This window comes from Thermobia domestica, chromosome 13, assembly GCF_964235325.1.
Source record: "Thermobia domestica chromosome 13, izTheDome1.hap1.1, whole genome shotgun sequence".
NCBI classification, from domain to species: Eukaryota; Metazoa; Arthropoda; class Insecta; order Zygentoma; family Lepismatidae; genus Thermobia; species Thermobia domestica.
Genome location: NC_137466.1, coordinates 48,635,670 through 48,654,974, shown reverse-complemented (window position 1 = coordinate 48,654,974; position 19,305 = coordinate 48,635,670). Strand labels below are relative to the sequence as shown.

At 35.6% G+C, this 19,305-nt stretch overlaps 2 protein-coding genes across 4 annotated transcripts in view; one reads left to right on the top strand and one right to left on the bottom strand.

The window, feature by feature from the left end:
- LOC145668129 (atrial natriuretic peptide receptor 1) overlaps positions 1 to 19,305 on the bottom strand; it is a 2,711,550-nt gene that overhangs the window by 336,523 nt on the left and 2,355,722 nt on the right. The window lies entirely within an intron of this gene.
- On the top strand, positions 304 to 11,154 carry LOC145669191 (uncharacterized). The gene is made up of 2 exons (XM_081737516.1): positions 304 to 366; positions 10,096 to 11,154. Exon 2 carries the CDS (start codon positions 10,210 to 10,212, stop codon positions 10,846 to 10,848), a length of 639 nt encoding a protein of 212 aa, XP_081593642.1. The 5' UTR covers positions 304 to 366; positions 10,096 to 10,209; the 3' UTR covers positions 10,849 to 11,154.

Below are 19,305 nucleotides of genomic sequence, written 5' to 3'. Positions count from 1 at the left end.
TATTACTTTGGTATTTAAGGACTCGGAACTTTACCAATTAGCTAACAAGCTCGCTCTTACTACACTGTCGAAAGATCAATAATAGAGCTTATACTCAAAGTTGCTGGTTCAGAATCGATTTAGTTATCATTTCTGAGATTCCGGAGAACATTGTTTGTAAACATTGTAGAAATTTGTTTTCGATGGACGAAACATATTTCCTAACTAATTTATATTATTCGCAAAACAACGTTACAACAATTAATTTTTTTTTAATTCCTTAAATTTCTTGAACTAATAATTACTATTTTGAACAATGGCAATAAAAGACGAAACTAAGGAAATTGAAACATCATAAACAGGGATTGCATTCTGGATTGATTGAAGGTACGTTTGATGTTAAGTGAGAAGAAGTGATTTATTTCTAAATTTTAATCAACCTGAGTTAAAATTAGAGATAAAAATAGAACCTAGGGGCCGCGGTGGCTCAGTGGTAGAGCGTTCACCTCTGGTGCATGGGGTCACAGGTTCAAACCCTGCTCCTGCCAAGTGAACTTTGTGGTGGACAAACACCGTGTGCGTGGGTTTTCTCGGGGTTCTCCTGTTTCCTCCCACTTTCTTCATTCCACCATTTCATTCATTTCTCATAATCACCGTCTCCTTTAGCCTAACCGGCATAACCGTGGGACGTAAAACTCAAAGATTTCAAAAATAGAACCTATAAAAGAAATGAAATTTCTTGTTTTACGTCCAACTATTATGAATGCCATTTCGACTAAAGGAGACAATTAATAAAAGTAAATGCCTTTATTTGAAAAAAGGGAAAAAGAAATATTTTAGTTTAACGTCTTACGATTATGCCTTTTACCTGGTAGTCTAAGGAAAATGATGATTAGAGCAAGTGAATAATGATGTAAGAATTGGTGGAATGAGAAAGTGGGAGAAAATGGGAGTATCCCGAGTAAACCCACGGACACGATGTTGTTCACCACAAAATTACTTGGCCGGGGATCGAATCAGAGGCCCCACGCAACAGAGGTGGGCGCTCTACCACTGAGCCACCGCGTCGCCCTGATTTTATTTGAGTTTAGTATCCCTTTCAGCAGTTTTGCGATGTGGACCCACAGTTTAACGAGGGGTCTGAACCACATAAGCTCCTTCCGGAAATCGAACCTGGATCTAATACACTAATGGTAGGTACGCTAACCGCTTAGCCACGAGAGAGCTCTGAAAGTAAACGCTTATTGAATAATTAGTGGAATATGAATGTGGGAGGAAATAGGAGCCTTGAGAAGACCCTTGGGCATGATGTTGTCCACCACAAACTCGCGTGGCCACGGATTGAACCAGGGAACCCACGCACCACAGGTGATCGCTGTACAACTGAGACACCGTCACCCCAAACACCTTGGTAGAATTGTGTTCTATTATAATTGGTTATTTTATTTATTGTCCTTTGCCACAACTATTGATTCTTAGATTAAGTTATAGAACCGTATTATTTTAATTATACAAATGATTTCCTATCTAATAAATATCATCAAAACATTCGCACAATATGTATAACCAAGGTAAAGCTAATTCTTGGGATGATGTCTACTCTCCCTTCCTCCACTTTCCAAGTAATTCCGCTAGAATCATATCAGGCTGGAAGCAACTTTCAATAATTTCAAGATCACTTTTAAGATGTATATCGATTTTGGATTTCCGACAAAACTCATGGGAATAATTATTATAGCCACCCTCAAACAAGCGAAGACAAATGACTGTAACTTACTGTTTTTAAGCAGAGACTATCGACAATAGTTAATGCAAGAATAAAGAAAGAAATATAGATTTATCAAGGGCATTAGCACCCTTTATGTTTAATGCAAGAATTAAGAAAGAAATATAGATTTATCAAGGGCATTAGCATTCTTTATGTTTAATGCAAGAATTAAGAAAGAAATATAGATTTATCAAGGGCATTAGCACTCTTTATGTTTGATTATGAAACGTGTTACATTAAAACACTTTTAACTCCATTTTTGAAAGTTCCTTTTCTAAAAGTTCATTGCACTTTGTTTTTAAAAGAATATACTTAAGCATATCCACTATTGCTTGCTTGTCTTACTTAATATTCACTATAATCAACCTTGTGTGTGATGTATATGATAAAATACGTTTATTTAAGCTCGTACTTATAACTTGTAAGACCAAGTTATACAGAAAGAGTTAAATTGATTTTGAGTTTAACATCCATTTCAGCAGTAAGGCTGTATGAGTAGGAATGCGTTCGAGACGAGTCGAGACAGAATTTTTCTGACAAAATTCGAGTAGAGACACAGCTCTTCCAATAGAGAAATATACATTTTCGAGACGAGACAGCCTTAAAACTTGTCTCGTGCGCATCCCTATGTATGAGATGGGACCTACTGATTAACGTGGAATCCGCACCACATGAACTCCCGCTGGGAATCGAACCCAGGTCTCCCACGCCAAGTTACATGGAAAGAAATAAGAATTAACAACCATATTGACAACATCACCAATAAGAAAGGAAATATATCGGATGCATGTTTAAAGCTACTATTCTGGCATTTTTCTCGCGGAACAGGAACAACTTCCACAAATTTTCAGTCAGGATGTCTGGCTACTGAACTAAAACTTGAAACTTTCCAATTGCGAAGCAAGCACCAACCATTAGGTCACTCCCTGTTAATTTTTAGTACGACTTTCCCCTTTCCCCTTCCTTACTGCTTGCGAAACATGAGAAAAATTTTGGATGAGATCTGTCCTAAAATACATACATTTAACCTACGATAAAAAAGAAAAAAATGTATTACACACGGTTTACATCAATTAGTTTAATATTATATATATATATATATATATATATATATATATATATATATATATATATATATAGTGTTAAGTTACGAAGTTTTTGGGAGATCCCGTGGATGCAGCCCTGTAGTACATGATTAGATTTGGTACCGCAGATCTATACAGAGGAAATTGCATTTTCCCTCCGCTCTCTCTATATATTTTAATGCGGAGATTCTTAACCTGGAGGTTGGAATCCCAAGAAAGGTCGCCAGTGGAACATGCGAGGGTCGTGAAGGAAGGTGTAGAAGACAAATGTAATTAATTAGTAACAGAGGAAAAGAAAATTTTAAAAGTTAATTTTTAATTTCCAATCTTGATAGCTGTATTTTTTACCTTCATTGTTATTGCCAAATATAGCAAACAATATTAACATTTTATACAAATAAAGAATCATTTAAGAAACAATTGTAATAAAACAAAAATGAGAAACTCTGTATTAAAATACTAATACAATAAAAACTACATATTGAAATATAATTCAAAATGGAGGCTAACGTGAAACCTCGTGTGATTTCATTAGACTTCACAAACAATAAGTAGCTATTATAATAATTAAAAAAAAAACTTATTACAAGATGAGAATTATTTACAGGGCTCGAAGGCACGAGAATGTGATAAAAGGGTGGTCGTGATATGAAATAAGTTGAGTAAACGTGTCTTAATATGTTCTATGCTAGTTTCATGTAGGCCTTAGTATGTTTCAGTATAGCAACATTACCAGTTTGAAATTGCATGTGTTGCAAAGCTGTTTTTGATCTTGTTCCGAAGTACATAAAAAATACTGTTTCCATAGTAAGGCAAAATGTAATTTTCAAGTAATTATATTCATATTGCCTGGACGATCCAATTAATCTTCTGAGGCGTATGAAGGTGTCCGAGTGGATGGACTAATTAGAAAGTACGCCAGTGAAATCAGTTAGGCATGCTCAAGATCGTTAAATGAACCAAAGTTAAGGAAGATTCGCGCATCAACAAGCAACAGTGTACTAAAATTCATCTTCACCCAAATATTCTCTCTTTTTTTAAATATTAGCAACACACTTCTTGCACTCTTTCAAATCACAAAATAAACGAGCAAAAGTGGTCTTCGATCAATATTTTTCCATACAAACCTCTGATATTAATATTAAAACAGAAATGGCTATATTATGGGTATTCCTTAGTTAGATCCACTTTATTCCACATATTTAAATATTATGAAACAATTGGAGAGTTCCGTTAACTAAAATGTAATGCACTTTGTCGCAGAAAGCCAAAAATAGTCATGTATGAGTTTTCGTATACTGATCATACACCACCCAATTAATGCACCATCGAATCGCTCTTATCGCAGTATATAATTATGACAGTGGTTTCCAACCTGGGGATGCGACGAGCAAGCAAGAGGGCGCAAGCTACTGACAGGAATAAAGTGTGGGCTAATGAGTAAAGCACCAGTTGTAAGGGCCATTTACAAATTAGCTTTAGCAATGTTCACAGACACTGTATGTTCGACTGACGTTTTATCTTCCTTATTCGATTGTTACTATTATTATTGAATGGTTGAGAATTGAATGCTGCAATTGAAATCGTAGAAGGGGTCAGACCAAAACATGTGTGACTAACGTTTGGGAAGGATGGGGAAAGGGGATGGAAAATACAGGGTGGCCCAAAAGTAGGTATACACCCGTGCATTGATCAAGTATAACATTCTAGTTTATGGGTTTATTTGCTTCGGATCTTGTAAGTTTAAGATGTAAGTAAAAACACATAAAGAACAAATAATAATGAAACCAAGTCTGGCTGATGGATAACAATAAGAAATGATATGAAATGCAATTAGCTGATCAGTACGGTACTGTATACCTACTTTTGGGCCACCCTGTATGCAGGATATACAAAGGAGATTCCAGGAAACAAGGCTGAGAGTGTAACAGTTATATTACCTAAAATGTTTTAAGAAGATTAAGTCATACACATTACATTATTGTTTTATTAAAAAATTGTTAGTCATTTATTAACTGTAAAATATTTAATCATCTTGAAATAAGTACATGTAAAATATTTTATTATTTCTTCCTTCATTACCTCCTGTCAAATATGTTTGTGGTGGATAACATTGTGCCCGTGGGTTTTCTCGGAGTACTTCCGTTTCCTTCCACGTTCTCATTCCACCAATTCTTCCATCATCATTCACTTGGATAAATCATTTATCTCTCTTAGCCTAAAGGACACAATTGTAAGACGTTAATTTGAAAGGTTTCATTTTTCTTCCTACATTATCTTATTTCATACTTTCCAGTTGGGATACTCGGCCGAAAAGACTTAAAAACTGTTTCAGGTCAACCATTCTGAGTAACGATTTTTCTCATTCCTAACAGCCAAATGCCGCAATGGTACCTAAATAACTGTCCCAGGCCATTTCCTTCCTTACCCACTGCTTTCTTCCTTCCCTACTTCCCTGGATAGTGTGATCGTGGAGGGACATCATCTCTCAAGAATGAAAAAGATGTCGAAAGCCCAAAAATATAATCCCCAATTATATAATACTGTAACTGAAGATACTTCTCGAAGGAAATGTCTACTTTTCTTCTTGAAACAAGTACACGTGTATTGAAGAGCGCTGGTTCAGAGCTCAAAAGTAGTTATGCATAGATTAAATTATTGAAAGAGCTGTGTGCACGAGTGTGTGTTGATTTCGTCTCGCCTCATTTCTGTGACTTATTTGTATAACTTCTAAACTTTTCCAACTGACAGCATAGCTTTTTTTTTTTCTAAAATGACAAGTGAGTCTTGTTTGACATTGTGACTACGGTAGGTTTCCATCTGCACGGATGCAATAATGAAAACGGAAATGATAGAGATACCATTTCTAGTTATAATAAGGAGGTAAGACCAAAGATGGAACTTGTACTAGCGATGTTGAATCCATATACAAAGTAAAAGAAATATAATTTTAATGGAAATACCTTAAAAAATAAGTACAACTTATCAGATTAATATGACAGTGGTTCATCTTTTGTCCTCGGAACAGTTCTGAAGCAATGTGAAATTGAGTCATATGGGCCGTGAATGGTAGCAAGTGGAATATCATTGCACCCTTCCGCGTGCAGAATATGCACTCAGTTCCGTGACAGGTGACGGAGGCGGAAATTTACACCGGATTCGTGTCTCCAAGATAACAACACATGTTTAATTAGATTGAGGTCGGGAAATGAGACGGACCAGACGAGATTTTCAACTATATTTCGATGTTTATTAAACTACAGTGTAAAAGCACCTAATCTGTGAACAGAAACATTATCTTCCTGAAATATGGAGTAATTGCCAGATGACGCACATAGTCTCCTAAAACGATGACATAATCACGGTCAGTGACGCAGCCGATAAGGATCAGCACAGGACCCACTAAAAACCATATTGTTATGGTTCACCACAGCATTACAGAGCAACAACCGTGTTTCACGGGTAGGCTGAGATACTGCGGATCTAACACTTCTTTAGGCACCTGACACATAAACATGGACTATGGTTTGAAATAAGGTGAAGGATGACTCTTTCGACCACATTACACCTATCCAGTCATCTCCAGTCCATACTACATGTTCGCTGAACCACTGGTGTCGTGTTAAAGCGTTATTGTCTCTTATTAGCGATTTTGCACGTATAACTTGGCTCCATGTATGCATGTCATGTAATTTACAGCGAACTGTGATTGTCGACACAGGCTTTGGAAGGTGGTGAAAGGTAATGTTTAAGTTCCTCCTTAATTTACACCAAAATCACAGGCGGTTCCCAGTGAGTTCTTAATTGCTCGGCGGGATCTCTCACAGAGGTTTTACTTCCTAATACTGTTTCTCTTTGCCGATATGAGATCGTCATCACCCTTGATACGTTCCTCTCGACATACTCAACATACTTGCTACTTTCGTCATGGTCGCACCACAACATCGAGCGCCAAAACCATACTTGCCCTCTTTGTACACTAGAGACTCCATTTTACACAATGACCACATGTTCAGTTCACTGTACATTGTCGTCATACTGCTCCTCACTTACTAAGGATGATACCATACCGGGACCAAGTACCTGAGAAAACCTATATATCGTCTGAAAGCTCTTGCCATGAGAAGTACGAAACCGTTTTCGAATCCCGCAAACTGACCTTATATGTGTCCAGTTTGTTGGTGTTTGTGACCCTATGTATGGTATATTCGACATAAATAAAAATGAATATTACGATGAATCACACATAAGCCCCTGAGCCCATCATGTTCCTGTTTGGCTCACTGCTAGAATGTGACTCGATTAAGGGTCTGATAATATCACTTTGCACCCAAACATACCGATTTCGTCAGTGTTGCCAACGAATTGTAAATACAACGTGACAGATGGTTTCTGTACCACTCGATGTATATCTATGAAAATGCGACATAAACATCATTCGTCACTAGAGAAAATATACTTGGGACATATTCTCTTAAAAAGACCCCAGTTTATCAGTGTTGCCAACCAAGTATATAAATAAGAAATTGTAAAACAAGTTCCGTACGATGAGACATTTATACACCAAGCTTTGCAGAAACATCACACGAACTATAAGCAAGAAGATGTTGAGTGTGGCCGTCTCCCAACCATTCTAGGTTGTCAGTGTTGCCAACAAGTGTAAACATCACAATGTTGAAAATGGCGTGACTGCCATTGAAAGAATATATGACAAATGTGACAGAAGTAGCATTGGACAATGGAAAACATAGTGTATGTCACCGTCTCCCAAGCACCCCAGTGTGGCAGTGTTACCAACCAATGGAAACATTCAAGATTTTCGCATGAAGTCTACCGCATTGACAAACATATAATACCTGACAACATGGGTGCTTTTCGGTTCACTAACATACTACAAACCTAGTATGGGCCACAGTCTAATTATATCCGCTACACTGAGGTGCTTGGGAGATGGGGACACTCTGCATTGTTCAATGCTGCTTCTATCACTTTTGTCATATATTCGTTCAATGACATTCACACCATTTTCAACATTGTGATGTTTACACTTGATGGGAACACTGACAACCTAGAATGGTTGGGAGACCGCCACATTCAACATCTTTTTTGCTATAGTTCGTGTGATATTTCTGCAAAGCTTGGTGTATAAACGTCTCATTGTACGGAACCTGGCTTACATTTTTTTATTTTATGCTTGGTTGGCAACACTGACAAACTGGGATCCTTGGGAGGGAATATGTCTGAAATATATTTTCTCTAGTGACGAATAATGTTTATGCCGCGTTTTCATGGATATAAATCGAGTGGCACAGAAACCATCTGCCACGTTGTATTTTAAATTCGTTGGCAACACTGACGAAATGGGTACGTTTGGGTGCAAAGTGATATTATCAAACCCTTACCCGAGTCACGTTCTAGCAGTGAGTCAAACAGGAGCATGATGGTCTCAGGGGCTTATGTGTGAGGCATTGAAACATTCATTTTTATTTCTGTCGAATATAACATAGGGTCACAAACACCAACAAACTGGCCCCATATAGGGTCAGTTTGCGGGTTTGCCCGTGATTTGAAAGCGGTTTCGTACTTCCCATGGCAAGAGCTTTCAGACGATGTATAGGTTTTCCCCAGGTACTTGGTCCCGGAATGGAATCATCCCTAGTTTGTATAACGTTTTGTCCTAACGTATTAGCACGAACAGCCCAGCGCTGCGGTCGCTGCTTGATGGTTTTCAACTCAGGCAGTGACGTGTTTCCAACTTTAGGAATTTTCATTAAATTATTTAAATATTTGTAGCTATTTCATATGTTTTTTTACTTTATGTTTATTGTAAGTAATACTCGGAAATCTGAATCCATACATGTTATGGTCTATTATGGTCCTTTTATACGCAGCAACTGAATTGCGTCACCAAGTTGCGCCAAAAGTATGAACGCAAATATAATCCAAGCAACAACCGACACCTTTTTTTTTTTCTGGTTTTTACCTTTCAATACCCACCTATTTCCTCCACATTGTGACGAGATTGCCAGAACACATGAAATATATATAAATATATAGCACCTAATTTACTAGGCTATATTAAATGTAAATGAAATGAAATCTTCCAGTTTAAACTCCCACAATTATGCCCTTTAGAATAAGGGAGACAATGATTAAGACAAGTGAATGATAATGAAAGAATTGGTGAAATGAAAATGTTGATGGAAACGATGTATCCCGAGAAAATCTACGGAACACGATGTTGTAAACCACCAACTTACTTGGTAGGGGTCGAACCAGGAATCCCACACACACCAGAGGTAAGCACTCTACCACCGAGCCCTCATGCCCTACTAGGCTATATTAGATGAGTAATTACACCGGGAATCTAAGCCGGCCTCCTGCACAGGCAGCGAAGCACATCTAACCACTTAGCTATGAGGAATCCCATTGATGTCTCTTGGTTGTGTCAACAACATATTTTACTCTTTTACTTCTTTCCTTAGTGGTTGAATAATAATAATAATAAATATAGATCCGAAAATGCTTTATTTGGCAAAAATAGGGAGACTGGAAATCAGATGATTATATATATATATATATATATATATATATATATATATATATATATATATATATATATAATTAATATACAAAGAACAAAAAACATAATAGTATCTTATGCGTTCATCACAGGGATGATACCGCATTGTAATATACATAGCATATAAGATTAGTCTATAGTTGTTTTAAGACAGTCGAGAACTCCGGTATAGGATGTAAAATAAAGTAAATTTTAGCGATAAACAATTGTGCATTTTTCGTCTCTGAGTAGTAATTCGACTAAGTTTATTTTATTTTATTCATTTTATCGCAAACGATGCACTGACAACCTTGTGCGGTGGCGATCACTGCAGTGTCCGTGTGCGAAAGCTTCCATTTAGGACAATGCTTCTTCATGAGTGGTGGAAACAGAGTTGCTCAAGACGATTGCACTTGACCAGACGGTGGCAGCAACTGTTTTGGTGGAAACAACTGCTGTTGCTCGATATGAAAGCTCCAATTTAAAGCATGTTTCACAAGCAGTGGCGCAACTCAGTGGCTGCATATGAAAGGGGACTCAGACGTTAAAAACAAATGATAGTCTGTTCAACTTCCAGTAGCTGGATTGTGCACTTATGGATGTACTAGAAATCAATGCAGGTCGAATTGCCCTTCTTCCTCAATCAGATAATTTACTCGTATCAGATATAAAACTGTTACCTTGTATTTTTTAAATTATAGGTTTCAATAAGGACAAACGAGAAAAAGTCTAAAGGAAAGAGTAGAAGTGACTTTCTGATAACCGTTGAACCCAATCGAATAAAATTTAAGAACAGAGTGATAAGCCAAGAAGAAATGGCAGAAGAAGTAAACAAGAGACCTGGTGACGCGCCTGAAGATAACAGTTCCAAGAAACTCAAGACACTGCACACTTCAAATTCACGTGTGAATTCTTTCGGCAAAACAGAACCTAAGAATATGGATTGTCCAGTGGAAAATTGTTCTTTTTCGGGCAAATCTCTAGCACTTATAGCCCACATAGAGTCACACCACAGTTCAGAATCAACGCGCAAAAATCCGAAGGAAAGTAAAATACCTAACGCTATCTCTTGGGATGTGCATTTGAAACAAGATCTTACAGGCGAATTCTTTTCCATTTGTGATGTTCCATCCTGGGGGAAATTTTTCCTTCGTGAATTCCGAGAAAATACTATCGAAGGGAAAACTTCACGATGCTACGTCCAGTCTGTAGGTACTCTCAAGAAAGCGGAATGTTTTCAGTTTGAATTGGCACTGCGAGATAATGATGACGATGTTACATCTGTCATTGGCAACGTTAAGCATATTAACGTTCCTCTCAATGAGATGAATACCTTCCTCAAATGGAGATATCCAAACGATAAAGCTGCGGAAGAGTTGGCACGCAACAAGCTTACTGTTACAATTCGCAAGAAGGATAACAAGACAGGTGCCCGTCTTGTATTTCAACATTAATCTGGACTTTCATTCCTTGTTCTGATTCTGAAATACGGGTTTCATTTCTTACTTGACATGGAAAGGAAATTGATTCACTGGAACTTTCAACTTATCAGTCACATTGTTTGTCGCAGTCAAATAATACATACATCGAAGGGAAAAATTAGAAGTGGTTTTATACCGAAGTTACGTCTTCAAATGTAGAAATAGTTTTCTTGAATTACTGCAAATTGCGATAATCTACGATTCTAATTTGATTTATACCAAAAATACTAAGAATTATTGCAACAAAAATATATTTGTAATAAAAGTTCAAATTTCTAATTATGTGCATTCTTAAATTTCTAATTTTTATGATTTAGATTTAAAGTTATTAGTTTTGGAACACGACTTTGAACAAATATTATGATTGAATGACGTACGTTGCAGATCATTCCAATGTCATGATTTTTCTAATTGCTGCGAGGGTTGCACTGAAAGTTTCAGGAATTTAGTATTGGAACATTTGCAATATATTTGTGAAGTACTATATGTGTTTATCGTACAGATAGGCTCTCAGCCAACATGATTGTTTTTTTGTTCTACAGGAAGTTTGAAGTGAGAAAGTCAGTGGACAAAATGAGTTTTACCAGAAAGCATTTTCAGGCAATAATTATTTGACTTTTAACAAGGTTTAGCTTCACAACAACGTGTCAATCGAAAGAGAGCTACGTTTGGTGATGGAAGCTTACCACCACCTACAACGACTGTTTATTGTGGTTTCAGGAATTTCGGTTAGACCACGACAGCCTCACTGACGTAATTCGTGAAAGTCACCCAGTGACATCCATAGTGCATGAGAACATTGACAAGAGCGTGAGCTGATTGAGTGTGATCGACATCTGACATACAGTGAAATTCAGGCACATTTAGGTATTTGTATAAGCCAAATACAAACATTTTTTCATGATTATGTATGTGTGAAAAAGTTATATTTTCGTTGAATCCCGCGCAATTTAGCTCAAAAGCAACGACTCTCGTGTGATATGCTCAAATAGTTCAAAGCAAGAGTATCAAATTCTGTATGCAACATCGTCATACGTGATAAAACGTGGATCTATTCATATAAACCCGAAACTAAACGACAGTTTGCTGTTTGTGTGTTCTAAGATGAGTCAATACCAACAAAACCTGTTCGTTTACCCAATGTTAAGAAGCAAATGGTTGCTTCATTCTTCGGGAAATCTGGACATATCTCCATCATTCCCTTAAAGAATTACGGAACATTTAATGCTAAGTGGTATGTCAGTTGTTTGACAGAAGTACTCAATATACTTGAATACCATAACTTCAAATCTCGCATATTTTTCAAATCATGGCAATCCAAGCTTTTACCCAGCAGCTCAAACACTGGGATTTCTGAACAGTGAAAATGTTGAATCTACGTCTCAGTCTGCTTATTCACCTGACATACATAGCATCAAACATTTTTTTTTGTTTATTTGCAAGTATTGAAAATAAAACGTGTGGATTTCTAAGACCATAACTGCCTCAACAATTGTTTTACTAGAATAGACAAAACTGCCGTTAAGGGTGAATACTTTGAAAATCAAAAAAGGAAAGTATTTGTATTCTGGCTACCGTCTTTCAGTTAATTTTCGGAAACTTTTAGTGCAATGCTCATCCTAAGATTATGTGAACTAGTCAGCAGGATTGCTTACGTGACAGGAGTTGGATTGATATTATCTTGTCTCTCAAAAAGGTTGCGTGAAAGTTATGTCTTGCTTTGCTCATGAACAACCCTACTAACAAAATTTGTTTTTCTTCGAGAGTTACCATGTAGAGCATGGTTTCTGAACATGGGGGTCGCGACCCCTAGATAAACGGAAGAGATAAATGTAATTAGAATTTAGTACCGGAAAATATTTTTAAATATTATTTTGTATTTTGTTGTGATATGCATATTTTTATTTTTATACATACTGTTAACAACAACAACAAAAATCTACTAAACATTTTCAACAGGTGTAAAGTTGTTTAAGGTGGATCACTACCCGGAAGTCAATACACATTTTAGCTCATTCCCTTAACTACTGCGCAATGAAATTTTACATATTATAAATATTGTACTATAAGATAAAGCTATATTTCAGCTACAACACAAGACACTGATTCTTTTGGTTGTGTCTTCTGATATTGAAAAAGGTAACAAATAGAAGAAAATATTTGATTCGTTTTACAATGAGTACACAAGATGGCACTTGCTGTTAGATCTTACTAGAAGTGCTCAATTTTATGAAATGCTTATTTAAATGTGTAAAGTACTTTAAAAGTGACAATCTTATTACGAAACATATATATTGTTTTACCGTTTTTCGTGTTTTGTTTCACATTTTATTTAAATATTAATTTACATTTAAGAAAATAGATTTTGAGAAAAAACTTGCGCAGAACGCCATAATGCGTTGTTGCCAAATTTGTGTGTTTAATTCCTGGATCCTAGTGTTGCAATTCGAGAAGCGGAACTTACCTGTAAATTGCGGTAAGGGTCGAAAGCTAATTTCTCCAGTAACTATCCAAACATAATTACATGAATATTTCCTTTATTATCTGACATCAGTAAACACTCTACATTATCTGGCAATGCCGCAGTGTGTAAGCAGCATAGCACTGGAAACACCTAGTGATCCACCTTAAAAATTAATTTAAATGAAAGAGATACGATATGAAACTAATGAGAACTGCATATTGAAATACAGAAAAATACAAATGCAACAAAACCTGTATATTGAAATACAATTGAAGTTGAAAACACTAATCCGCAATAGCTGTGTTGCGCTTGTTGATAAATCAAAAATGGACAAATTATTCTGTCGGCAATAAAAGGGATTGCTTTTGTTTAGGATCCTTTGTTGTTCTTTGCAGAATTGTACACGTATGTGTGTGAACGAAGAGTTTCTATTCCAGCGAGCTGGCCACAGTGAAGGTAGATTTTTGGTGTGAGATTTTGTTTCCTGAATTTTAAATGTAAACAAATTGCTTTTAACAGTTTTTGGTGATACTGTACCAAATTCACAACAATATGAGATAACTCAAAGTGGCGACCTCTCGAAAATTAAAATATTCAATAACTATTTTAACAACTGTCCAAGCTTTTTAAAACCAAAATTAGAAATCACTTTATTTTTAAGCATATGGCCCAAAATTAAGGGATTTATGAGGTTTTAACATTTTCAAACGGCCTCTATTTTGAAACAGTATGACGGATCGGATTCGATGTTTGTAATATGAATGAACTGATCAAATTTGGTTTTATCCATTCACTTTTAGGGAAGTTATTGTATCCACTATATACAAGAAATAGATTCTACTATTATAGAAGTAGATGGATATCGTGAAATCTTCGCAAAAATATATTTAAAATCCCACACAAGCGTACTACAAACTAGAAATTATAAGAGAGTCGCTTACAAAAGATGTGATAAAATTGGGGTCGTGATTGGAATTAGGTTGAGAACCACAGATATAGAGTAACAAACAGATGGGCGGACGGACAAATTTTCCATTCTTTCAAGTCCAACCAGCGTAATTTTATTTTTTAAAAAAGCGTGAAAGACCATATAAACAATACTAATTAAATTTTAGAGGAAAAAAGTTAAAATACTGGAAAAACGTAAAGTCTGTCAATTCTACGTACTGAAGAAGAAATGTATTTTCTGGTCTTTTTTCTAATAAAATTGGTTGATTTCATTAGCAATCATTATTTGAAATCTTTCCCCTAAAAGCAGATCACAAATTCTCAGCGTAATTAAGGATTCCGAGGTTTGTGTCTTGAGAGTACCTGCACGTTCAAGCATCACACAGGAATTGATTAAGGGGTTACAAACACTGTTAAAAATATCTTTTTCTTTCGATCGTTAATTGAAACACAACGAAAGGGACAAGGATTGCGGATTAACTGTAAACACAAGCCTCCTCTGAGAACTCTAAGTGAAAACACCAAAGGGACATTACACCCAACCGTGTTGCTGTAGACCGAACTTAATGAAAGTGGAATTAGGTTCCTCTCATTCACGACTATTTGCATAACCGTCTGGGTTTTCCCGTAATAAAAACACACGAACATGAAATTAACTCGATTCCTTTCCTTCGTCCTATGACTTTTTCTGATGAAACAAAACCAAAAGACTTGTAAGAAACTGTAGATCTGTTGGTGTTTTTAGTAAAAGGATTCAGGTGCTCAAGAGATAATGAATTATCAACACGCCCCAGAAATTTCGCACATGCAAATTCCCAGACAAGGGATTTTAACGGATGTTGTTCAATGCAAAGCGTCATTCCACATGTACGTCATATTAAATGCTAATTTGTGGAGGGAACTAGAATCAATTTCCATGTCATTAACGCTGAACCCCCTCGTCCTTTAGTGGGAGATTATCAACATTTCGGAACTAGGATTAACTAAAGAGAAACTGCTTGAATATACACATCAGATTTACTTAGTTAACTGAATTATACAATATATGGTTTCTCCAGATTAGCATACGAGTTCCGTATTGGGAATTAAAGTTTTTACTTTCAATATTTATTTTACTTCACAAGTTTAGATTCATTTTAACTAAGAGAATAGTTAATCAGAGAGGTAAAGTCTTTAATGTTCCAAATTTCAAGAAACGGTACAAAAGAAATAAATCTACAATGTATACTCTATCCCTCAGGACGCCAAGATGACATAGACTTTCAGAATTATTAAGTTACTAGATCTCTCTATAAATAAAAATAAGGGGTGGGGCACGATGGCTCACTGGTAGAGCGCTTACTTCTGTTGCATGGGGCTCTAGTTCGATCTCCGGCCAAGTAAGTTTGTGGCTGACAACATCGTGTCCGTGGGTTTTCTCAGGGGTACTCTCATTCCACTAATTCTTTCATCATCATTCACTTGCCTTAATTATTGTCTCCCTTATCTTAAAAGGCGTAATCATGGGACGTTAAACTGGCAGATTTAAGTTCATTTGATTTCCATATCAAATAAAAATGAAACCGATCTTGGGAAAACAGCTGCAGCATTTGAAATGAACTTCTGAATATAATTAATACATATCTCTCAATGAGTTTTTATCATGTACCTGACTATTATACCTATTGTGTGGGGGCAGGCGGAACTTCAAAATTTACGCCAAATCTCACGAGTCCATGAAGTTGGAAAGATAAAATTAGGTATATAAATTTCTCATTATATATATGCACATGGTGTTTCAAAACAACACCGACAACGTTTGGGAGGTGATTCCTGACACCAAGATAAGATAAAAAGTATAGACCAACCTGGGTGCACAAGTGCTTCCTTTCGGAGTTATAGGCTGCCGAAAACATGAAAAAGCGAACTTTAAAGGTCCCTAGCTCCAAAACTAGGGGACTTACCGTAGTCGGGTCAAGACTTTACTTAGGAAATATTATGTACGCTATCCAAAAATACATGTTTTTGAATCCTAAGGTACTCATGCAACAATTTTTATAAAGGGAGTCTGGCTACGGGCAAGCAATTTGAAGTACCCACCAACTACCTCTATACAAATTGTTGCGGAAGTAACACAGGATTATGAAACTTGGGTATTTGGATAGGGCATATATTAGTTCCTAAGTGAAGTCTTGACCCGACTACGGTACGCCTCATAGTATTAAAGCTATGGACCTTTAAAGTTCATTTTTTCATGTTTTCGGCAGCCTATAACTCCGAAAGGAAGCATTTGTGCACCCAAGTTGGTCTATACTTTTTGTCTTATCTTGGTGTTAAGAATTACATCCCAAACGTGGTCGGTGTTGTTTTGAGACACCCTGTATATAAATAAAACTAACATTTCCCCACCGAGTGTTTTTGAAAATTACGCTTCTAAAGAGTGAATAAGGGATAATTTCTATATTGTTCCTAATTTAAAATCGATGTTGTCTGACTCATCATCTCGGGAACAATGGCTGAACTGCTTGGAGTGAATTTTCCAACATGATTAGCACTTGGGTCGAGCCGGGTTTTTTATCTTTCCTTAATATACGTATCCTAAGAGGCAAAAGGGAATTTAAAATGCATGCGAAAATAGAGTGTCTCATGTTACAAAGATTGGAACTTTGTATATGAAGTTCTTACCAAAAATAAGTGGGAATGCATACCAGCGGTTTAGAAAATTCCGCTTGTAAGGAGGAGGGAAGGGAAAGGACATTTTTATATTTTCTAATAACATACTTTTACGGTTCGAAGAACTGACATTTCACCTAGTATTAACTATTATGCACACTTTTCAAACCGTTCAGAAATCTTGCGAAAAAAAAAAAAGATACGTACGTATACGCATTTTCTGTTTTGGAAAATGAAATATTATCGAGCTTTACTCAATTTTGATAACATCTTAGTGTTCCAAGTGATTTTGCAAACTCTTTTACAAATATGTCGAACAGCCACTCATAAGTTGGGACTATATGTTATTAACAAGTTTTATATAAATATAGTAAGTAGCTAGGGAAAAATTAGGTAGTTTTTGGTAGCCATAGTTTATAGTCTTGCAAATATTACAGTTAGCTGACTTTAAGTGATTAGTCATAGAAATAGATGAGACGAGCGACTCGAAGAAAACTTTTTATACTAAAGAAGCTGTGTCTGACCGACTGATCAATGTCCAAGCTAAATTGTTAAAGCTAAAAACTTGAAATATGTGCAGTGCATATGATTTGTGATAATGAGTACTACGAAGGAAGAACTTTTGGAAATTCGACGTAGAAAGAGATTGCAATTATTATGACAACGTGCATATACCTTAGAATCGTTTTAGGATTAGAAATATAAAATTTGATATCTCATTTAAAATAACTAAACACACACACACACACACACATATTATATATATATATATATATATATATATATTAGCGATTTTAATATTTCACCTTCAAGATAAAACGAAAAAGAAGCTGCAATTCAAATTCAAATTGAAATTCAAAACGGAAAAGCGGGAATAGAAAGATGTCCGTATAACGGAATCCCTTAAGGCTTTAAAAGCATCAATGGAAATTTTAGTTGCACATTTAGACTATCATTAATATTTAAATAAGTTGCAAGTTTTAATGTGGTATCGATTTATTTAATTACTAGTAATGTATTTTATAGGTTGTCGTTTCTAATTAAATTATTACTTTTTAACTTGTATAGCATAGTTTTAGTGTTATGTTCATTCTTGTAAAACTGTTCAAATAAAAATGTATTTCTTTGACAAAAATCAGTCATATATATATATATATATATATATATATATATATATATATATATATATATATATATATATATATATATATATATATATACATTTTGAAATACCTTAAATTGAATTTTTAATGAGAAGTTATAAACTTTGGTGGTTGTTATATTATTTTGTTTTCGGCATAAGTAATACTATGTTTAAATGAAAAAAAAAGTAATGAAGAGCGTGCGAAAAATGAATACTGTAAATATCAAAAATTTGATATGACTACAAACTATTCAATGACGTATTTCCTCTCTAACCTTTTAGTAATTGATTCATCATCTTTAATTCTGTATATTTAAATATCAATGTGATTCTATTCATTTTTATTATTTGAGGTTAAATTTTAAAATGTTAATTTGTTTAGTATGCTTGTGCATATTATTATTGTAATGTTTGTAATTTGTGAATTCTACCAATAAAGTGAGAATGCTTGGGTCGAAAGATCCAAGATACTACGGCTCTATTGCAATGCCAGTGCAATCTGAAGACTTAGAAACTTGACATCGTAGTATTTGAGCTCTTCACTTAAAACAATTAAATACGTGTTTCAGCGGTTTTTAATACCAAACCTACACAGTAAACAATGGTTGTGTTAATTCAACTCAAATTTAAGTCAGGGCAGTGGTTCCAGCGAGACTACCACTATGCGGTGTTAACTCAACACAGACCCCGCGGTGTTAGCCTTTAATACAGGCGGTGTGTTACGTTTTTAACACACAACCGGTGTTGAGCGGTGTTTAATTCGGATCTGTGTTAGTACTTTCGGTGTTAATTCGACACCATTTCAGGGTCGGTAGTGTGGGGAAAAGTGTTGAGTGTTACTTGTAGTTGTGTTGCACCAACACGAAGAAAGTAACACAGTGTATAGTGTGTTAATTATTTTGTGTTAATATTACACCATGTAAAATATTAATATAACACAGTCCTTGTGTTATTTAAACATTACTTTCTTGTTATTTCAACACACAATCTGTGTCATAATTCAAGGTCAAAGCCGTATAAGTAACATTGTTTCGGTGTTAAATCAACACTCTGTGTTAAAATTCACTAGTGAGTCTAGTGCAGTGTAGAAGTGACACAGCAATACGGTATTATTTCTCGCTGTTGACATATGTCTTCAGAAACATTATGTAAACCAATTGAGAACAGATCGTGCGGTTTGCACGTTGAAATTAATTTGTTTAAGTATTGCTTTCTACTGTAT

Coding starts and splice junctions, on each gene's coding strand:
- LOC145669191 (XM_081737516.1), top strand. CDS start 10,210: ATGGCAGAAGAAGTAAACAAGAGACCTGGTGACGCGCCTGAAGATAAC.